This window comes from Gracilinanus agilis, chromosome 2 (genome assembly GCF_016433145.1).
Source record: "Gracilinanus agilis isolate LMUSP501 chromosome 2, AgileGrace, whole genome shotgun sequence".
Taxonomy (NCBI): domain Eukaryota; kingdom Metazoa; phylum Chordata; class Mammalia; order Didelphimorphia; family Didelphidae; genus Gracilinanus; species Gracilinanus agilis.
The window spans coordinates 54,735,790-54,756,199 of record NC_058131.1 but is presented as its reverse complement, the minus strand read 5'-3'; the positions used below and the strand labels follow the sequence as shown (position 1 = coordinate 54,756,199).

Genomic DNA, 20,410 nt, shown 5'->3' with positions numbered 1-20,410 from the left:
AAAGGAAAGAAACTTGGAGTCAATGACCTGAAGACTTTTTGAAAACATCTTTTCTCAAAATGACAAGACCTAATTCAATGGCACACTAAGCCTGTTTTTAATTTTTATTTTCAGTACATTAAATTTACTCATAAAAACATTCTAAAAATGTACAATTTTTCCTTTTTAACAAAGTATAATAAAACATAAAAACCCCAATAACAGAATACTTGACATTTACAATTCAAAATCAAATTAGCAGAATATTAAATATTTACAAAACTATATTTTTTAAAAATATTTATAAAGTTACATGCATTTTGTAGAATTGTGACAAAATAATGGCTCAAAAATGGGAGAATTTTCCTTCATTCCTAACATAAAATTATGTCCGAGAGTCTGAAGTTTAACTTGTACTTGAGTACATAAGGTTTGCTTTCACATTCAGTACCAAATGCCTTTTGCTATTTGTGTATGAACTTATAAACATGTAGAAAATTTGATGAGGGCTTGTTAATACACATTTATGTGGTTATATCTGGGGATTGATTACCTTTGCCCCATTCCCTCAAAGTTAATATTGTAGTAACATTTACCTTTGGCCTCAACCAGCACAGTATATATACATACCTATATACATACACACACATATGTACATATGTGTATATATGTGTATATTAATATTGCAAGTGTTAAACAGTTCAATATGTTCATTTTCATTAAGACCCTTGGGATTTTTTTTAAACAAGCCTTCTTTCAGAATCCATGGCTTTCAATGTAAACTATTTGATTTGTTCTTTGGGACTAATCCACAGTGAACAACTATGGACAACAAAACTCACTTATGCACAAGGATTATTTTTCTTGGTGAAAGTTGAGCAGGGGTATTTTCCCCCTAATAATTAAGACTTTCCAACATATTAATGGCACCAGTTATCAGTATGTAGAACTAGCAAGGCCAAAAAAAAAAAAAAGCCACTTATGCATCAGGAAGGAACAACAAAATGGCAGGGAACTATTCACAACCAAATTTTTGGCAGGTGCTTGATAGTATCTACTAAAGTTATAAAAAATGAAGATTGGAAGCCTATATACTGTGCTCAGAAAGATTAATGATTTGATATAGCTGTGATATTTTGGTAAAGTTACTACTACTGTGCCTCAATACATATAATTTGTAGTGTAAATGAACCATGTTGACCTCTTGCAATAAAGGATCTAAAGTTCTAAATATTTAATAAAAAATACTGAACCTATTGCCTTCTATTAACAAACTGACTCCTAAAATCTTTTGTAGGTTATAGACAATGCTGGTTTTATTCCCAATATTTCTAATCAAGGTTTTTTTATTTTTATTTTTTTTTTGTTTTTTTTTTTTGTTTTTGCCTTTTATAGAATTTGAAGAAGTGCTAGCTCCCATGTACTTAGTACTCCTCAATAACTAGAAAGTTTAACACTTTCCAGGTTTCTATACTACAATAGAACATAAGGTAGTTAACTGTTCTTCCTTAAAAAAAAGTATTTAAATAGTTGTTTTATCCCACACTGTATTCTACTTCAACCTGTACATTCCACTACCCCCTCCCCCTTGCTTCTTGAAGCAGAAAAGGATCAGGGTAGGGTGGAGTGGGGTAGTGGTGCTTGAAGCTTCTTTAATACATGACAGACATACACAAAGAAGTGGGCATTACCACTACCTACCTGGTTGTTTCAGCCACTCTGAGATCGAGACCACAATTTAAAGCAAGATACTAAGAACTTGAAAGGGTTAAAGATGATCTATGTCTAAAGTAACTAAGGACTCTTGATGAGATGCAAAAATGCTGTATGGACTTCTCTATTTTTGGCTTCTTGATAGAAATTCAATCGTAATACTGCTGGCCAATACTCTGAAGCCATAAAACTTGGTAATTTGCTTTGGGAAAGCTCTCAAATACTGGCATTTCAATCATTTCTGCATTAAGAGTTCTTTCTGTTTACTCCTGAAATTTTCTTGAACATATATAAATGTCCTCATCTGACACAATATACCATAAAAACCCATTTTCAAACACAAGATTTTAACTTGGCTATTGAACCAGTTTGGAAAACTGAACAATATGAGCTGCTCAACTTCTGAATTTTATAATTTCAAATCAAATAGTTTTTGTTTTAATTTTTAAAGAATTGAATTATACTTAAATATATTGATTAATATGTACCAAACAAGTCAGAAGGGTAACAGACACTTAACTCCCCAATATTGTCCACTAAAACAAAATACAATTTACATAAATGAACATTTTTTTTTTGCTATTTGAGACAGTTTTCAACAATGACACTGTTGAAAATAGGGTTTACTTAAATACAATTTAAATTTAAAGTATGTTTTAAAAAACAAAAACGATAAAAGTTTGGCTTCCAGCACACATCCAGGCCACTTGTAAAAGGCCCTCAAAAATATTAAAATCGTAAACATCATTGAAAACTCTTATGTCTTCCTTTAACATAGTACATATATAGCATGACAAAGTTGTTCCTACTGTCTAAAACTCTTTAAGGCAAAGTTGCATTGTGTCAGTTCTCATCACTTGAATGGTTTTTAAGTTTTAAATTTTCCCAAGAGATCCAATGAAACATCCTCAAAATCATTAGCAAACCTCACAATTACTTCAATTCAATACTGTAATACTGTGTATCATAAAAAGAGCTGAAAATACAGAGGTCTGTAGCTTCTACATTGCATAGAAATAAGAAATTAATAAAATCTCATATGTACTATTTTTCACAGATTCAAATAACCTTTTTGCTTTGGTTTCCATGAAGCTGGGAAACTGACCTCCAAAAATTTGAAACAAGTGTAGTATCACTGCCATTTCCTATTACAATGCCTCTACATTGGAACCACTTCTGTGTTGTTCTGCTTTTGGCCTGAGGCTGAAATCCCAATTTCAGAATGGGCCGAACATTTAAAAATTTTCACAAATACTTGATGGAAAACCCCTGGATGACATTGCTTTGCCTTCTCAGTACATTTTGGTGGTAGAGGTTTTTAAGCATTTAAGTCATATTTTAGCAGAAAATTAGCTTTGTTCTCTAATCCCTGGCTTTCAAACCAAGTGTTACCATTCCAATGACAAAAATTTAGGAATCCATGGTGAATATAGTATTTCTCCACCTTGACAAAATTATGTGCATTTTGTGGGGCCTCCTTCCAAGTCTTATCAATTCTCAAATGACAAGTTCTAGGTAGCAAACAGAATTAACTAGTTTAAAGTAACAAAAGAGGTTGACAGGAAAACTTTAAAAGTCTCTTTGCTCATTAATTATGAAATTGTATTATTGTTGAAATATCTGTCTCAACACCTCTGAATCCTTTAGCAGTAAGCCTTGGGGTAGAAGTCAGCATTACATAAAATAACGGCTTGCAAAGTCTGCTAACAGTTTTCAGCATCAGGTTGGTTTCAAACTCATTTACAAAAGTAGTGTAGTTAATATGTCTCTGAAAGATGTTGTCCACGTCTAATAGGAACAGGACTCAATGCTGTTTAATGTGTTAGGAAAAAAATAGGTGTTCTAGAGCCATTATGACCCCGACGTCTCTGGGACTTGGACCCTTAGAAATTAAGTTCATTTTGCTGCTGGTCAGCGGTTTCTACCTAATAAGTGTTGACAGTGTACATTTATAAACAGAAAAAGGACTGAAACTGCCACACATGTTTTACAGAGGGAAAGGAGAAAATAAGATTGCTTTATTTGTGTAGTCGGCCATGTTAGCCTGCTGGTGCCAATTCTTTAAGTGTGGGTCGTCTGTCTCTTGCACTGGTCTCAGAAAACGCGTTAACATTGTCTACCAGAACTGCAGAGATTTTAAATCATTTTACATTCTTCTGTAGTGCAATCCTTAAAAATCCCAGAGATTAGTGCCTGACCACTTTAGGAAAAAAAAAAGTAGACATTTTACCTAGCCCAGGGGTGTCAGAGTCCGACTGGCGAAACTCCACTTTGAAAACTTCAACCTCCGGCTCTCAATTCAGATCACACGTAGCTGCCCTGGAATTATGTTTCAGCCTAGAAGGACCAATTACGGCAATGCTCTTCAGTAAATGTGACTTTTTTTTTTTTTTTTTTTTTTTGCATTGCAACAAAGAATGTAGGTGGCAAACTTCACCAACCATCTGTGATACCCACTAGGCAAGTCCTGACATCAAGCTCCAAACTAGGATTTTGGCAATCAATAAAATTGGGTATGATGCACCCCTAAGCTAGATTTTTTTTTCTATCCAGTCTAGTAAAGTAAAGCACCTTTGGATTAAAAATATTAAGCTCAACAGCAACTAGACTTCTCAGTTTTGTATTTAATTTTCCTTATGTCTCCATGGCTTAATAGTGTTCTGTTGCCAGAGAAAAATATCAATCTGTGGAGTCCAGACTTTCTGCTGGAGGGGCATATTTCAACCTAAAAGTACCTGGAGAGAGGGGGAAAAAAAAAGGGTCAAATTTGAATCACTGCATGATTATCACAACCAAATGATCTGTCAAAATGTAGTTGCACAGCAGCCAAGCTCCTCACCTTGGTGCTGGGGAACAGTATCTATCACTTGGTCCCACCAAAAAAAATTGTGGATTTAATTTTTATGAATTTATAAAATCAAAACCTTTTAATAATGTTGAACAAGGTAAAACAGCTGCTCCTACCCTCATTTCAATAAAGTTTTTTTTTCCCCTGAGTTTCAGGAAAGATTCTCATAATGTATTATTGGTCTTTTTAGGTATCCAACTGATTAATTCTGGCACTTTGGAGAATCCTTTAGAATACGTAGCTAAAATGCAAACAAGGCCTGATAAAATTAAAAATATTTTTCATGTTTACTAATCTAGGAAAAACTTGCATGCACATACCTCTATAAAACAACTCCTTGATCTCAGGGGTTTAGGATAATAGGGTAAATTTAAATGCCCAGATAATCCCCAAGTACCACTGTACCAAATGGCAATGGCCTCCTTTAACTTTTTACAAAAATGGCTAAAACACAGAGAACTAATTTGGGTTAAGATTGAGCTCCTTTCATTTTTTTTGTTCTCTGGTAAAGTTAACTGTAAATAGTCTGTAAAAGCAGATTTGCTAGAAGAATGTGGATGAGGAACCCAGGGAAAAATGAAGAAAAAGAAACTTTTCAAAATGGGCCACATGAAAAAAAAATATTAATTTAAGCCCCACATTAAAGTTTTGAAAAAATATTTTATTAATCAATTTTAAAGATTAAGAATCATGGAATTTTAGAGCTCATTGGGGCATTAGAAATCATCTTAATTCAAATGTCTCATTTAGAGAATGAGGTAACAGGCCCACAGAAGGAAAGTGACTTGCCTAAGGTTACACAGTGAATTAGAAGCAGAACTGGGACTAGAACCCATGTCTTCTGACTTCCCAAGTCCAATGAACTTTTCCCGCTAAAAAAAAACAACATAAAACTTAATAAATACATCAAAACTATGTCATTTGTCTTTATGGGTAGATGAAAGAGACTGAGAGGAAATGGAAACTGAGAGTCAAAGAGACCTAACAAGGAAAGGGAGACACACACACCGACACATGGAAACTAAGATCCATAGATGGACACATGGAAACTAAGATCCATAGATGGACACATGGAAACTAAGATTCATAGATGACTAGAACTGGAAATCACTGCAGAGATTTGTGTCCTAACTTGTTATAGAGGGGAAAGCAACTGACTTGTCTCACTCTAGGAACTAGTTAGTGCCAGAGCTAGGTCCTGAACCAGGTTTCTTGATTTTACTTCAGCGTTCTTTTCACATACATCCAGACCTCAACACAAAAATGGAGGGCAAGGGGCACAGAAAGGATCAGTGGGTAAGGCAAAAAAGAAGAGTAAAGAGGAAAAGAGGAAGGGTAGGGGGAGAAAATGAGAAGAAAAAACTTCCTCAGGTTGGCTGTGGCATTTGTATGGCATTGAAAGCCTTTTAAAAACTGACCATACTCCATTACTTCACCTAGCTGTAGGATAAGCGGGGGGTATATCAAATCTTTGTGCTTTTCCCACAAGCTCCATAAAAATCAAAGGCAACTTATAGTCCCCAAATTTCCCACTCTGGCCTAAACAGTCCACAAAAATATTGCCAAACATGAAAGAGTCCTTAGAAATAATGGCTTTGTATGGATTTCAGATGCTACTCTGGTTCAAAAAATTATTTTCAATCTAGTTTTACTACTAGGCCTCTTTTTTTTTTTTTTTTTTTTAAAAGAACCCTTACCTTCCATCTTAGAACTGAAGGTGTGTATTGGTTCCAAGGCAGAAGAGTGGGCTAGGCAATGGTAAGTGACTTGCCCAGGGTCACACAAAGAAGGGGAAAATAATTTAATAAGAATGTAAAACTGCCTGTAAGTAGTGGGTTTTGGTAGTAATGAATTCCTAATCTTAAATAGGTTCCTATGCTAAGAGAAATCAAATGCACTAACAGACAAACCAGGCTCAATATATAAATGCTCCAACTGTGAATCTTTACCTTGACGATTGAAATCCATTGGTGGCTGCTTGCAGTCCTGAGCCCGGTGACCGGTGGCCCCACAGTTATAGCAAGAAAGATTTCCACTTTTTTTGTGGCTGGAACTGTTATTTCCCATCATTCCTTGGGCTTGGTATACCCCTGCTGTCCCTGCCATAAAGTTCTGCATTGGAGGAACTGCAAATGTGGACTGACCACTCAATACAGAGTCTGGGGTTAAGTTACTATTATAAGGAGAATGAACTACTGGAAAAGTCGTGCCGCTGCTGTACTGCTGAGTGTTGATGTAGCCATTGCTGCATATTGGGTTGAAGGGCAGAAATGGGAAAGTAAACATTGAAGGTCCTGAAAATGGGTGCTGGAAATAGTTAGCATAACTGACAGTCATACCACTTGAACCACAATTTCCACTACATCCACACGAAGTGCAAACTATGCATCCCGGAGGCTGTTGCTGCTGAGGCTGCTGCTGCTGATGGTGATGGTGGTGGTGATGGTTTTGATTTGGGACAGGGATGGTTCCTGTGGAGCCACTACTGCTGTTGCTGCTGCTGCTGCTGCTGCTATAGAAATTGTTTTCTGTTACAGATGAAAGGGTGGGGCTAGAACTGGGGGCAGGGCAGCTGGTCAAATTTGCCATGTTCGAAAAGGATGTCGATGGGTGGCTGCTGGAAGAGGCAGTGTTGCCATTAGCACAAAAGCTGCCTTGCATTGGGGCCACGGGCATGCTGCTCATTGCAGAAAAGGCCACTTTGGTGTTGGCTGTGTACAGGGCAGTCCTGGGGTTTATTATTGCCGGGGGCACGCTTATCTGCACATTATTTGAGCAGGATGTTTGTCCAGAAATTGCAGAATCAGTAGGAACAGACGAAGAGACCAGAAGTTTGATTGGAGGGCGAGCCACGTGGAAGACTGTGCTAGACGTGACGGTAGCAGCAGTGCTCGTTTCCACAACTAACGCTGGCTGCTGGGCTGTTTTGATTACTCTGTCCAGAGTGGAAGCGTGGACAACTTTGGTCCTTGGACCAAAAGAAACTGTGGGTGAAACTGAACTGCTTTCAGGAATCCCAGAAAGGACTTGCATGGGCTGATGGGGAGAGGATGCAGGTAAGACTTCCATCATTGCATTTCCAAAGCTCTTTTCTACTTTAATGCTGCCTCTTGGTCCAGACGCAACTTTATTCCTTTCTTCTAGAGACAAAAGTGAGTGCATAGAAGATGAAAGAAGCTTCATGTCTGTGTTTCCTCGTTCTGATTTGTGTACTGAATTTAGCATTCGAATAGGGGCTATGTGAGAGGCAGCCGCAGTCATCATTTGTGCTGGCAGGGGATGGTGGCCGGATGGGTTTGAGCCTGCATCATTCTGCACTGGTAGAACCTGAGCTGTGGGTCTGGCTGAACTTGAAGTGAAATGATTCAGTAACATTACTGGCTTCTCCTTATCTGAACCCTCCAAGTGAATTTCTAAACCTAAAGATGGAAACAGACCTATGAATATAGCTTCACTAGTCAGGTCAACACAAATATAAGTATTGCTTGGATTCCTTACGTCTCTCATTTTCCTCAGCACTGTCAGAGCTCTCTTCCCGAGCCTGGATCCCCATTGGGCTAGAAGAAGAACTAGAATACTCTGAAGAGCTACCTTCTCGGGGCATCTGATGAGCTGGTTGTTCCACATCCACTCGTAGCTCTGGAGAAAAGATCGATCATGGAGTAAAGACACAACATTCAAAGCAGCTCAACAATTTTTTTACTTTTAAATGTTCCCCAAATCACCTGAGGTTTGATAAAGCAGTACACCATTTAAGACAGCCCTTTAAAGGCAATGATTACTGAAAGATGTGAAAAAATATAGTACATATATGTATGTGTATGGATGCATGAATTTTTAAATGACCTGGAATTAAGAGAGAATCTTAATCCAAATATTTAAAATATACTGTAGTAGTTTTTAATAAAATTTCAACTACTCTTGGATTTCATTGTGTAAAAATGTTGACCTCTTCCAACATGTGGAACAATATTATTTTAGGAAAACAGATGAAGATATACTTTTCATTTCCCCAAAGTCAGTCCAGGTAAAGTGGTAAGGTAACTTGAATGGTGGAGGTGGTTGTCCACTGAGGAGAAGAGAAGGAAGCACTAGTAATGATTACTCTTCACTAGAACTATCTAGTTGACATAAAGAAGTCAGGGAAGGGCATCCCAATGGCTACTAGAAATAATTACTAAAACGGTTTATTGATTTTAATATTTATCAATCATACAAAAAACAAAGAAGGGTAATGCAAGTGTACCCTTTCTTCTTTACCTCTTGCTGGGTAATGGGTTCCCCAAGATTCATTTAAGTTACTTGAATACTCAAACCTCTAATGGTTTAAGGACCTTTAAGGATCCCTAAGAAAAACCTTTCCATCTGCCCTAAAGTAAAACTTATGTCTGATCTCCCCCAAAGAGGATGGATGTGACACACTCCTGGGGAGCAGAAACTGTCTGGCTTTTTCTATGTGATCTCAACATTCAGTAAAGGACCAGGCACATTAAGTGCTTAATGAATGCTTTTTCATTCATCCCCGGCTCTAAATGAGAGAATATCTTCATTTGTTTTTGTTATCTTTTTTATCATTCTCCCCTATTATCCTAGCAAGTCTTTGTTTCTAGGTTTTCTGTCCAAACACCCCAAGGCAGTCCGGTCCTTTCATTAGCAACTCCTTCCTCCATAATCTTCCCTTCAGGATTCATAAAAAACACTAACAAAATTACAAAGTAGACATACCTTTTATTTGTTATTTAATTAGATGCTCTAATCATATCTATTTTATAATGCAAATCCATAAGGAGATGAACAACATAAAACTCCTAAGATTTAAGTAGATTTAAGTAGATAGTGCATTTCATTTCAGTGGACTGCTCAGGGAGTTAGTTGACTTAAAAAAAGTTTTAAAAATTAAAATACTTTGATTTCAAAAGTAGGAACAGGGGGCAGCTGGGTAGGTCAGTGGAGTGAGAGTCAGGCCTAGAGACGGGAGGTCCTAGGTTCAAACCCGGCCTCAGCCACTTCTCAGCTGTGTGACCCTGGGCAAGTCACTTGACCCCCATTGCCCACCCTTACCAATCTTCCACCTATGAGACAATACACGGAAGTACAAGGGTTAAAAAAAAAAAAAAAAGTAGGAACAAAACTGCCACTTATGATGCTTGTTTACCTGCAGCATGGTTTCCACGAATGGTTTGTATAGGTCCTACATGGCTAGTAGGGGGAACTCTGGCTACACCACTATTGGGAACTGAAGATGGTGTGGAGGGATTCAGGCACCTTTTTTCTGATTTTTCCCTAGAAAGAGAGAAACAGAGTAATTGTCAATCACTTAAAGCTCATGCAAACACCAAACTTTGCATGGTTAAAACACGGTAGCTATTTTACCAGCATAGAGCTTGGACTAGATGACCTCTAAGGTCTCTTCCAGCTCTAAATCTATAATCCTTTCCTTACTAGCCCATGCAATTACTCTCTAGAAAGTGGTCTTTCCACCATATCATGATGCCTCTCACATAGCAAAGCAAAAGCCTAAGGTTTAATTCCCAGCTTTAATAGGCAAGTCACAACTTTTCAGATCTTTACGATCTTCAATTTGTAAATTGTAGACACTACTTTTAAAATCTGTATTACAGGGTTATTGTGAAAAAAATGCTTTGTAAATTGTAAAGTATTACAAAACTCTATGAAATGCTAATATTTTTTGTTTCTTCAAAAATTTTTTTACTGATATTTTTTGTTTTTATATGACTTTCATTTACAAATATATCCATCTTCTATTCCCCCCACCAAAAAACACTTGTTTTTTCAAAAACCCTTGCCTTCTACCTTATAAGGCATAATGGTAAGGATCTGTCAACCTGAAAAAACATAGAACCACTAAAATAGTCAGCAAAACCAAATCTTTAATTAGGACAAGAAGAGTCAAGCACTTAAAACCACACAGAGCCAAGGGCTCTGGGACTCTGGAAACAGTGTCTCTGAGAGAATGCACCACCAAAGATGATTCTCTCAAGAACAATAAAACATAGGGATCTTATATACCTTTTGGGCAACTAAGGACAGGGAAGTATGACTGATTGGCTTTACAATGGCTACAAGGAAATGAGAAGTCCAAGACAGGATTATCAGGGAGAAGCTGTTGCTTTACAGTGGATACTAAAGAAAGAGTCCTGCAAGGACTGGGCTACCTGCGAGAGGACTTTGATACAATGGAAGAAACTAAGACAAAAAGGGTACTTAACATTTGATTATGTCTAATAGTCCCACCTAAACTGGAATCATTAAGTAATTTAAGGTCTGTTGTTCAGCCTGAAACAAGGTCAATCTAGGAAAGAAAATGAGTGCATAGAAGATGAAAGGGAAAAAAAAAATCAAATTTTGCTATTATCACATTTCTTCATAAGATGGACAGCAGGGATTTATGTTAAATTGATCCTTTTGATTCTTCCCAAATTCACCATTAATAAGAGTATCTTACACTATTCCATCAGATTTGTAGCATTTAGTAAAAATTAATTCCCATCATTATCCATGTTTTTAATGGCTAAGCAGCAATAACCAATAAAAGAAGTCAAAACATTAACTGTTTAATAAAAGTCTTTATGTGCTATTCAGCATTGGGGGAGAGGGTGAGAAAGGAAATTTTTATAAATAGAGAATGACTTTCATGCTTACTTTTCTAGCTCCAGCTGAGTTTTGAGCTTCTTCTTTGCGCCCATTGTCAGGGATTCAAATTTATTCAGATCTTCCTCAGTCAGGCTCAAAAACTTGCAAGAGAAATAAAGCAAATAGTCATTAAGAATCAGACATAGAATCTGAAAAAACCATGATGGTGAATTTAATCACTTCATGCCATCCTGATGATGTTGGACAACTAAGATGACTAAGCACCAAGAAGAAAATCTGTGAAGTTGTAATGGGAGAGCCTCCAACCTTGAAAGGGACTGAGAGGCTTAAAAAGGGCCCCATATTTGAGAGGGTATATAAAAAAAGACAGTGAGTAGATATACTGCCATGTATACACAAAAGTCTGGCTTAATTTTTACTTTCGAAAATAAAACTATGTAACTGCTTTCTTTATCTCACCCTTCTCTCTCCTCCAACTTTTTCCTCCCAAACCTTAATATACTTAAAAAAAAAAAAAAAAAGGATTTAAAATCCTTACTTTCCATCTTAGAATCAATACTGTGTATTGGTTCCAAGGCAGAAGAGCAGTAAAGGCTAGGCAATAGGAGTTAAATGACTTGCCCAGGATCACATAGCCAGGAAATATCTGAGGCCAGATTTGAATTCAAGACCACCTGTCTCTAAGGCCTGACTTCTCAAATCCACTGAGCTACCTAGCTGCCCCCCTTAATATACTTTAAATTTATTGCTACCTAAATTATAACAGTTCACCTACCTATACCAGTTTTTGTTTTTTCTGTCCCACATGGAGAGGATTTGCGAGAAGGAACATCTTGATAAGCAAAGTCCATTCCTCTCAAAATGATAAAAAAAATTTTTAAGCGGTAAAAGTCCTTATTTAAGTGGGATCTGTCTCAAGCAAGTAGATGCCATCCAATATGGATGACTTAACGCTACATATCAAATAGCAAACTAGAAAAGACACCCAAATCTTGAGGATGCGCTTAATAGAATTTGGCATTTTCAACTTAATTAAAAAAACCCAACAATCTTACTTTCCATCTTAGAATCAATACTATGTATTGGTTCTAAGACAGAAGAGTGGTAAAAGCTAGTTAACAGAGGTTAAGGGACTTATCCAGGATCACATAGATTTGAACTCAGGACACTCTAGTCTTTAGGTCTGGTTCTCAATTCACTGAGCCACCTACCTGCTCCCCAACTTAATTTAAATGAAAAGTTTCACATAATTCAGCCTTGTCTTCCTTTTCAAGGATGTGAAAGCCAAACACAGGCTAAATTGTTTAGTTAATTAGATTTAATTTCCACCCCAGCAGTGTTTTTACAAATACTGTTTGCATTGGGGGGGGGGGGGGGAACAAAGCTAACACAAAAACCATCATATTGCTTTAGCCAGTAGAGGGCACTAAGAGTTCACATAATTGGAATAGGTTTAATTTATTTTCTAATTATCTGATATCAAAATATTATTATTTCAGAATTTCTTTTATAAATTAAACTTGCTATCACTAGGCATACAGGTGGAGAAAAGAATTAGAAAAATCAAATATTGGATCACTTATAACTCTACCTTCTCCATTGTGAGTTGTTTGAAAACAGGATAATATTTGTGCAAACGCAATTTCCTGAGCCAGTCTAAAATCCCATTTTGTTCCTGGGTCTGAGGGGTTTGAAGACTGGAAGACATTAATATGGGGGAAGAGGTGTCCATCTGGGTGCGGTATGTCAACGATGAGCCAGTACTCCCTGGATGAGAGCAGTGGGGTAGTGCTACAGCTGCACTGGCAGAGTGTTGTATGTGATGCTGAGTATTGTTCTGAGAAGACTGAATGCCAGCTACTCCACATACAGGTCTGAAAATAAAAATTTTATTTATTTAACAATAGCTTGTGATAGAGAACTATAATGTATTTTCATTAAAATTACATACAATATAAATTTAAAATGACTGTTTCTTGATATGTAAAAGACCACAGACATGATTCCAAATTCAAAACTTAAATGTAAAGGACTTAAATCATCACTAGGCTAACACAAATTACATGCCCAACAAAACAATATCAAAGTGCCAAAATGTGAAGTAGTGGACTGAGTTGTTATTTCCCCTTACTATTTCTATGTAGGAACCTGATAACCATTATGAAGTTTTTAATATTCACTTTATTATTCACTATAGCTCAAGTATACACAGAAAAAAAATCTGACTTTACTAGAGTGGCTTAATTTAGCATTGCCCCAAAGTAACATCTCATTTATGCTGAGAAAAAACCTCTAATCAAATCTTATCTAAATACTATTTTTAAATATATCAGGTCAATTATAAAACTTGATTTCTAGGTTTCAGTCTATCTAAATCATACCTAGTCACACATGATAAATATTGGTTCACAAGGAAGGGATACAAAATATTTATTTGAAAACTTGTAACAAAATGGAGAATTTCTTACCTTCCAGAAGCTCCCATCATAGTGCCTACTTTGGAAAGGGAGGGGGTGCCAGGACCTATAAATGAAAAATGTAAAGTGATATCAATTATATATAACCATTATTCTGATAAATTCAAATTGTCATTAAAAAAAAAACTCACTTGGACTTTGAAGCTGTTGGGTAGGAGTTGAAGTGCTAAAAAATTTCTTAACATGGTCATTTTTCAATATGTGAGAAGGTAATGAGGCCAAATACCTGGAAAAAAATCATTTCATTGTCATGGAAAATTAACTATTAATCACCTTCTCAAATGGATTAACTTCCCACCCAGTGTAGATTATAGTAACTCTTACATATTGTCTTCCAAATAGTCATTATCCTTTCTTTCTCAAGGATTTTAGCACTTTGCTCACAGTCTTTCAGGGATTTCAACATCCATACTGATACTTCCCCAAACATCTTCAATTCTTCTATCTCCTTAAATACCTACTCTTTCATCCCACTTCAACTAGTATGAATGTTGTGACTCTACTCATGGGTAGTTTCCTTAATTAAAAACTGAAGATCTTTTGTCTAACCTCCTAACACTCCATGTCTTCCTATGACTTACTCCTCTTAAACCCATTTTTTGCCCTCATCAAAACCTGGACCCCTATTTCTCATTATATTTTTCTTAGTGATGTCATCATCATAGGTTTAATGATCACCTCACAGATTTATACATCAGTCTCATCTGCATCAGTCCTTCATCACCAATTACCTTTTGGACATTTCAAACTAAATATCCCAGAGACATCTCCAACTGAGCATGTCCAAAACTGAACTATGTTCCTCCAAACATATTTTCCTTAAAAACTTCTAATTTCTGTCAGGGACAGCACCATTCTATCACTATGCTAGGCTTATAATCTGGACTCCTCACTCTCCTCACCCTCTAAAGAGCTGCCAGATCTTGGCATTTTCATCTTCAAAACTATCTCCCATCTGATTCCTTTTCTCTACTCGAAGAGCCAATACATAGGCCAGTGATGGGCAAACTTTTTAAAGTGGGGGCCAAAGGAAAGGAAATGCTCATCTGGCAGTCTGTTTCTAAGGCAGCTCTTTTGAAGTTTCATTGTATTGTATCCTACTCATTGTATTCGTCAGATTAGGAATAATGTCCCACAGCCGGATAGAACATTTCAGGGGGATGCATCTGGCCCATCATTGGTCTAGGCTCTTACCACTTCTTGCCTAAATTAGGTAGCAGGCTCCTTGCCTTAAGTCTCTCTTGACTCCAGTCCATCTCATGCATTGCTGCCAGTGACTCTCCTCAAGCACAAATTTGACTCGGCTCTTCAACCAATTCTAGAAGTTCCCTAGCATCTCCAAAATAAAACGAACTTCACTGTATAGTTCTTAAAGTCCTTTGCAGTCTTGCTTCAACATATTTTTCTATCTTCACTGTACATTACATTACCCATTTCTGAACTTTCTGAGGCAGCCAAAGTGGTCTCCTCTGTTCCTTTTAAAGGGTTGTCTTTCATGAATGGAATAAGTATTCCCTTCTTAATTTCACCTCACAGAATCTCTTCTTTTCCTTAAAGATGTCGTAAAAGTATCAGCTTCTATATGAAGCCTTTCCCAACCCCCCCATTAAGCTAGTGCCTTCCTTCCTAAAATAACTTTTGTATTTAATTTTACTTTATTATCTTTTCATTTATTCTGCATATAGCTCTACAAGTATAGTTTCCTTAAGTTATAATTTAATTAGGAAAAGTAATAGTATGGATAAATATTTCTGAATCAGGATAACTAACAGATTATTGAATCAATCTTAACTGCTAACTATTGATAGGAGCAGTTAACACCACTGATATTGAAATCTCATTATCTACATTCTAAAAAAATCAGGTTTGCCTATTGTTTTTATTCTAGAAAATTTGATTTAAAAAACCCTAAATACTCAAAATTATTATCTCAGAGGTAAATCAAAATAATTAGCTCAAGTTTTAGCCACCTATGACATCTATGGACCCGAGTAGGGAGAGTCCTACATACTGATTCAATCCAGCAGCCTTCATTGGATCTTCTTTTATAATATTTCAGCAGTACTTCCCAATTCTAGGTTTATTCATGATTCTAGAACAGCACACACTCTCAGGAAACACAAGCAATTTCAAAGAATTGTTACCTAAGGTCCGATTCCAGGTCCATGTGGTTTCTCTCCAGGTAAAATGAATCTGGACCAGATAGGCAAGGAATGAATTTCTCCAAATTTTCTTCAGGGTATAGTTGAGATAACTGAAAGAATAGGAAAAAAATTTTGTATTATAACAAAAAAAAAAAATAAAGTTTAGGTCAAAGGATAAAAACACTGTGAGTAACCTTTAAGTAATTATCTTTTATTTATTTCTCTCTTTGTAATGTGAATTACCTACCAAGATGAATGTACAGTCAGCTCCACGAGGGTAGGAACTGTCACTTTTTGGAGGTTTCTTAATTAAATCATTCATGTAAAAATATTTTTTCCACTCTCCCTCCCCCATCCCGGAGCTAACAAGCAATTCCACTGTATATGTATTACATGTGTTATCCCTTGATATCTATTTCCATAATATTCATTTTAACTCACTTTTTTTTGCATTCGATTATAAGTATCTAATGTTTGAATTACAGTGAACTTGATATGTAGGGAATTAAATTAACGAATAAGATATGGAACCAATTCAATTTTATATAAGCAAAATCCCCCCAAACATGGAAATATTCAAGAATATTTAGGTAGAGATACCTATTATAATACATTGTATACTATATATAGCCCATAGATTTATTAGCCATTGCAAATACTGAGCTAAAAGAAGTACAAAATTTTACAACTGTGGAGTCAAGATATGTCTGTGGGATGGAAGAGATTGTTTGGGATATTGAGGACCAAGGAGAGAAATAAGATAGACTGTTGGGAGACGAAAGGAAAACAAAAGCAAATCATTAACAGATAAAGCTCCTAGCAGGCATCTTATGACTTAGATAGGTCATAATCATTACCATCTTTGCCCAAATTTTAAAAAATCTTATTGAAAAAAATTTCTCTATCTGTGGGTTATCTTCTCAGATTCTATTTACATATATTTCATTAGTGCACAGTTTGTCATTTAATTTTATTATGTCAGAGACAACATAGTGTTCTTTAGGCTAATTTGTACTCCTGACTTAAAATTAATGAGGAAACAGAATTGATTTTCTGTTTACTTTTTATTGTTATATTTAATCCATAAAATGAGCATGACAAAGATGGGAGTGTTATATGGCAGCTACAATATAGCCAGTACTTACTTTTAAGTCTTGTCCTTAATGTACAACATAGAAGCAAGATAACACACAGCAATAACATCCACGATTAAGCTACACATGCTCTTTGGAGTAGCCTTTTGATTTTATTCCTTCATTTCTTGAGGGAAAAATTTATTCCATCAAAATTATACCAATCTTGGAAGCATAATGCTTAAAACCCCCATAAATAATGAAGAGAATACTTCTGAAGTCACCTTACCTTTGAAATAAATTCAGTCACTTCATTGGAAGATTTGGTTAGTGATGTTATTGAAGAATCAGACCACAAGACCTAAAAAAACCCCATATTTAATTACATATACAGAAATTAGCTACTCTAGGTTGTAGCATCTATTAAATCTGTTATATGACATATACAAATTAAAAAGAGCATTCAGACACCAAAATAAATTTATAAAAGCTAGACTTCCTGCTTTGTATTCAAGTTTTAAGTAAAAATTTTGCTCCTTAATATTTTCCAAAGTCTGTTAATTCCAACAATTTCTATAAATAAATAATAATGCTCTATTAGATGAAATCTTTTTTTTTTTAATTTTAAACCCTTAACTTCTGTGTATTGACTTATAGGTGAAAGAGTGGTAAGGATAGGCAACGGTGGTTAAGTGACTTGCCCAGGGTCACATAGCTAAGAAGTGACTGAGGCCAGATTTGAACCTAGGACCTCCCTACCCAGCTGCCCCCTCAAGATACATTTATTAAGTGCCTGTGTACCAAGAATTGTGCTAAAGCATTGGGGATTGAAATAAAGGAAAGAAACCAGTCCCTTACTCTCAAAGGTAGAAGCTGGGTGCATTGGATAGAGTGCTAGCTCTGGAGGCAGGAAGACCTGAGTTCAAAACCCTGCTCCAGGCACTTGCCAGCTGTGTGACCCTGGGCAAGTCACTTAACATTCAGTTCCTTGCTTATAAAATAAGCTGGAGAAGGAAATAGCAAATTGTTCCATATTTTTGTCAAGAAAACCTCACATTAGATCATGAAGAGACAGATAGGACTAACTGACTAAACAATACCAACAACTCTCAAAGACCTCACAGTTCTTATGAGACAACATACAAATGGGATAAATTAGAGATAATCTTAATCTTTATCCAGATAACCTTAAAGGGAAGTAACTAGCATTAAGGGAAATTGGGATAGACTTCCCACAGAAGACTGGATTGTAGCTGGAAGCTGAAGGAATTAGGGGAAGCAGGAAGATGAAGATGAGAAGGAACAGAGTTTCAGGCATGAGGATAGCCAGTGAAAATGCAGGAGAGTCAGGAGATGGTGTATGTCAAGAGCTGGTTATGGAAGCCTTGAGTAGGTTCTTGGAGAAAGTTGCTGTTAGAATGCAGGTAAAGCCCAACCCCCTGCTGGCTATGATAAACTCGGCTGGTTAGGAATTGAATGTGTTTAGACCAGCAGGTAAGTTCTGAACTCTGAGTGAGAAAATGTGCAATTGTAAGCTAAAGAGTGAGAGACAGGACAAGAGTAGGGAGAAAGACAGAGACAGAGAGATGGATGTGCAGAGAATAACTAAGTCATGGGAAGCCTGGGGGAAGACGGGTGAATCCATCATGCAGCTGTTTACTGTGCATTTTTGTGTGGTATACATACATTCCATGAACAAAGAAAATATATTAGTAAAAGGTTTACATGTCAAAAGTATACATTGCTAATTGCCAACATCATACCTCAATGAAAGGATAACACGTCAGAAACACCTATATTCTATATGACAATTAGGAGTATATAAGCTGTAAGAGGGAAATTTAGGTATTTTATAGATATGTATTTAAAGTGTGGCCGCCAGGAATCAACAATTTAGGTTGATTCCATAATTAAATCAGACCCAACTCAGCATCGGGTTAGGCAGTTTATTTACAATTAGGAAGGTAAAGATATAGGAATAAAGAGAAAGGGAGAGGCTAGTCTGCAGAGGCCTGGACTAGAGAAAAGGTTAAAAAGCTAAATAAATTAGGCTGCAAGCCACAAGGCCTAGCAACCAGATAGGCTAGAGCCTACTTAAGGCAGAGTTTGGAAGCGGCCTAGGTAGGCCAAGGAAGTCAGCCTAACTTCCCCACGTGACAATAAAGAGTAGATAGAAGCTGTCTGTGGTCTCAGGAGCTCCTTCAGCACCAAGTTCAAGGCGGGAACTGACTCCACAGGAAGTAACCAACATACTTAAAGAGATAGTGTCTTTTGTCACTTCCCATGGGTCCACCTCTAATTCAAGTGGACAAATGGCAGTCTCTACACTGATTTTGGACTGCCCAAAGGGCAGTCCTTGTTCTTGATTTGTTACTTATTGTCAAGTGTGGGTAACTCATCTCCCCTCCCCATTAAGGAAGGTGAGGATGACATCATTTCTATGCCTAGGTTGAGTAAGGTTTTGACTATGAATCAGCAGATATTAATTCCAATTACACAAAGCCTTATCAAAATATGCAGGCCAACTAAAGGCATGCAGTTGCATAAAGGAGTAAATATATTCATCAATATTAATCTACAAAGTTTCTCTTTTGGTGTGTTGTCCAAGACATGAGATAGTTATGATGCCAGAGTAAAGAAGGTCATTCTGTCCTTGTGACATAACTCAAAGTTTGTGATAACTAGTTAAGAATTTCCTGGGAGTAGAATTTGTAGCAGGATGTATAGGAAAAGTATGGAGGTCGTTCTGTCCAAGATAAAGCCTTAAGGTTATGTTAACCTGGTCAATAATATTTTAGTCTATCAAGAATGTTTTAAGCCAATTAAGGAGAGCCAATTAAAAGAAGGCAGATGTACTCAAGACAAGTTTTGCTGCATCTGCAAGTCCATGACCACTCCTTGCCGGGCCTAGGCAGATCTTAACAAAATATGCTTTTTCTGGCTGTTCCTTGCCTCAAGGGGTCTGGGGAGTCCTTATGGATCTATCAGGTATATAATGGGAGCAATAGCAAGGAGGCTAGTGTCACTGGATCAAAGAGTATATGGAGAGAATATTAAGAAGACTAGAATGGCAGGGGGGAGAGAGAGGGGATTGGGGACAGGTTATTAAAGGCTTTAAAAGCCAGAGGATTTTATATTTGATCCTGGAGACTGCCTCACAAGTGGGAGGTACTAGTAACTTCTTTAAACTTACCAATATTTTCAGTCAAAACAAACCAAAATATGGGTCTACTATAGCTTTAGATATAGTCATTGTTAAATTGATGATTTGTAGACTTTTAAAAATGTCTATAGCAAATTCTGTAATGGGATAGTTTGCTTATAAAGAGCAAAGATACACTGGAGAATAATGATTATTCCATATTTATAGCCAACCAAGAGTAAGTACAGAATTTTTTATTTTTAAATGTATGCTTATCCAAAGTTCATTCTCCCTCATTTAATATTATGTAAAATGTCAGTCACCTTTTAGAGTGGCATGATTCCTCATTAATGTGTAGTTTAGTCATATAATTTTATTATACCAGAGGCTACAAAAGATAGTACTGACAACAGTGTTTC

General features: G+C 36.5%; 1 protein-coding gene across 1 annotated transcript in view; it reads right to left on the bottom strand.

Moving 5' to 3' along the window:
- Positions 1 to 1,100: 1,100 nt before the first annotated feature.
- Positions 1,101 to 20,410, bottom strand: part of ZCCHC14 (zinc finger CCHC-type containing 14) — a 129,150-nt gene continuing 109,840 nt past the window's right edge. The window contains exons 4-13 of the mRNA XM_044663193.1: positions 17,139 to 17,210; positions 15,777 to 15,886; positions 13,764 to 13,858; positions 13,624 to 13,678; positions 12,747 to 13,029; positions 11,204 to 11,295; positions 9,696 to 9,823; positions 8,039 to 8,179; positions 6,490 to 7,959; positions 1,101 to 4,427 (exon numbers count right to left, since the gene is read on the bottom strand). Of these exons, the coding sequence (XP_044519128.1) occupies positions 4,372 to 4,427; positions 6,490 to 7,959; positions 8,039 to 8,179; positions 9,696 to 9,823; positions 11,204 to 11,295; positions 12,747 to 13,029; positions 13,624 to 13,678; positions 13,764 to 13,858; positions 15,777 to 15,886; positions 17,139 to 17,210 (2,502 nt within the window). The 3' untranslated portion in view covers positions 1,101 to 4,371. The remainder of the gene's footprint in view (positions 4,428 to 6,489; positions 7,960 to 8,038; positions 8,180 to 9,695; positions 9,824 to 11,203; positions 11,296 to 12,746; positions 13,030 to 13,623; positions 13,679 to 13,763; positions 13,859 to 15,776; positions 15,887 to 17,138; positions 17,211 to 20,410) is intronic.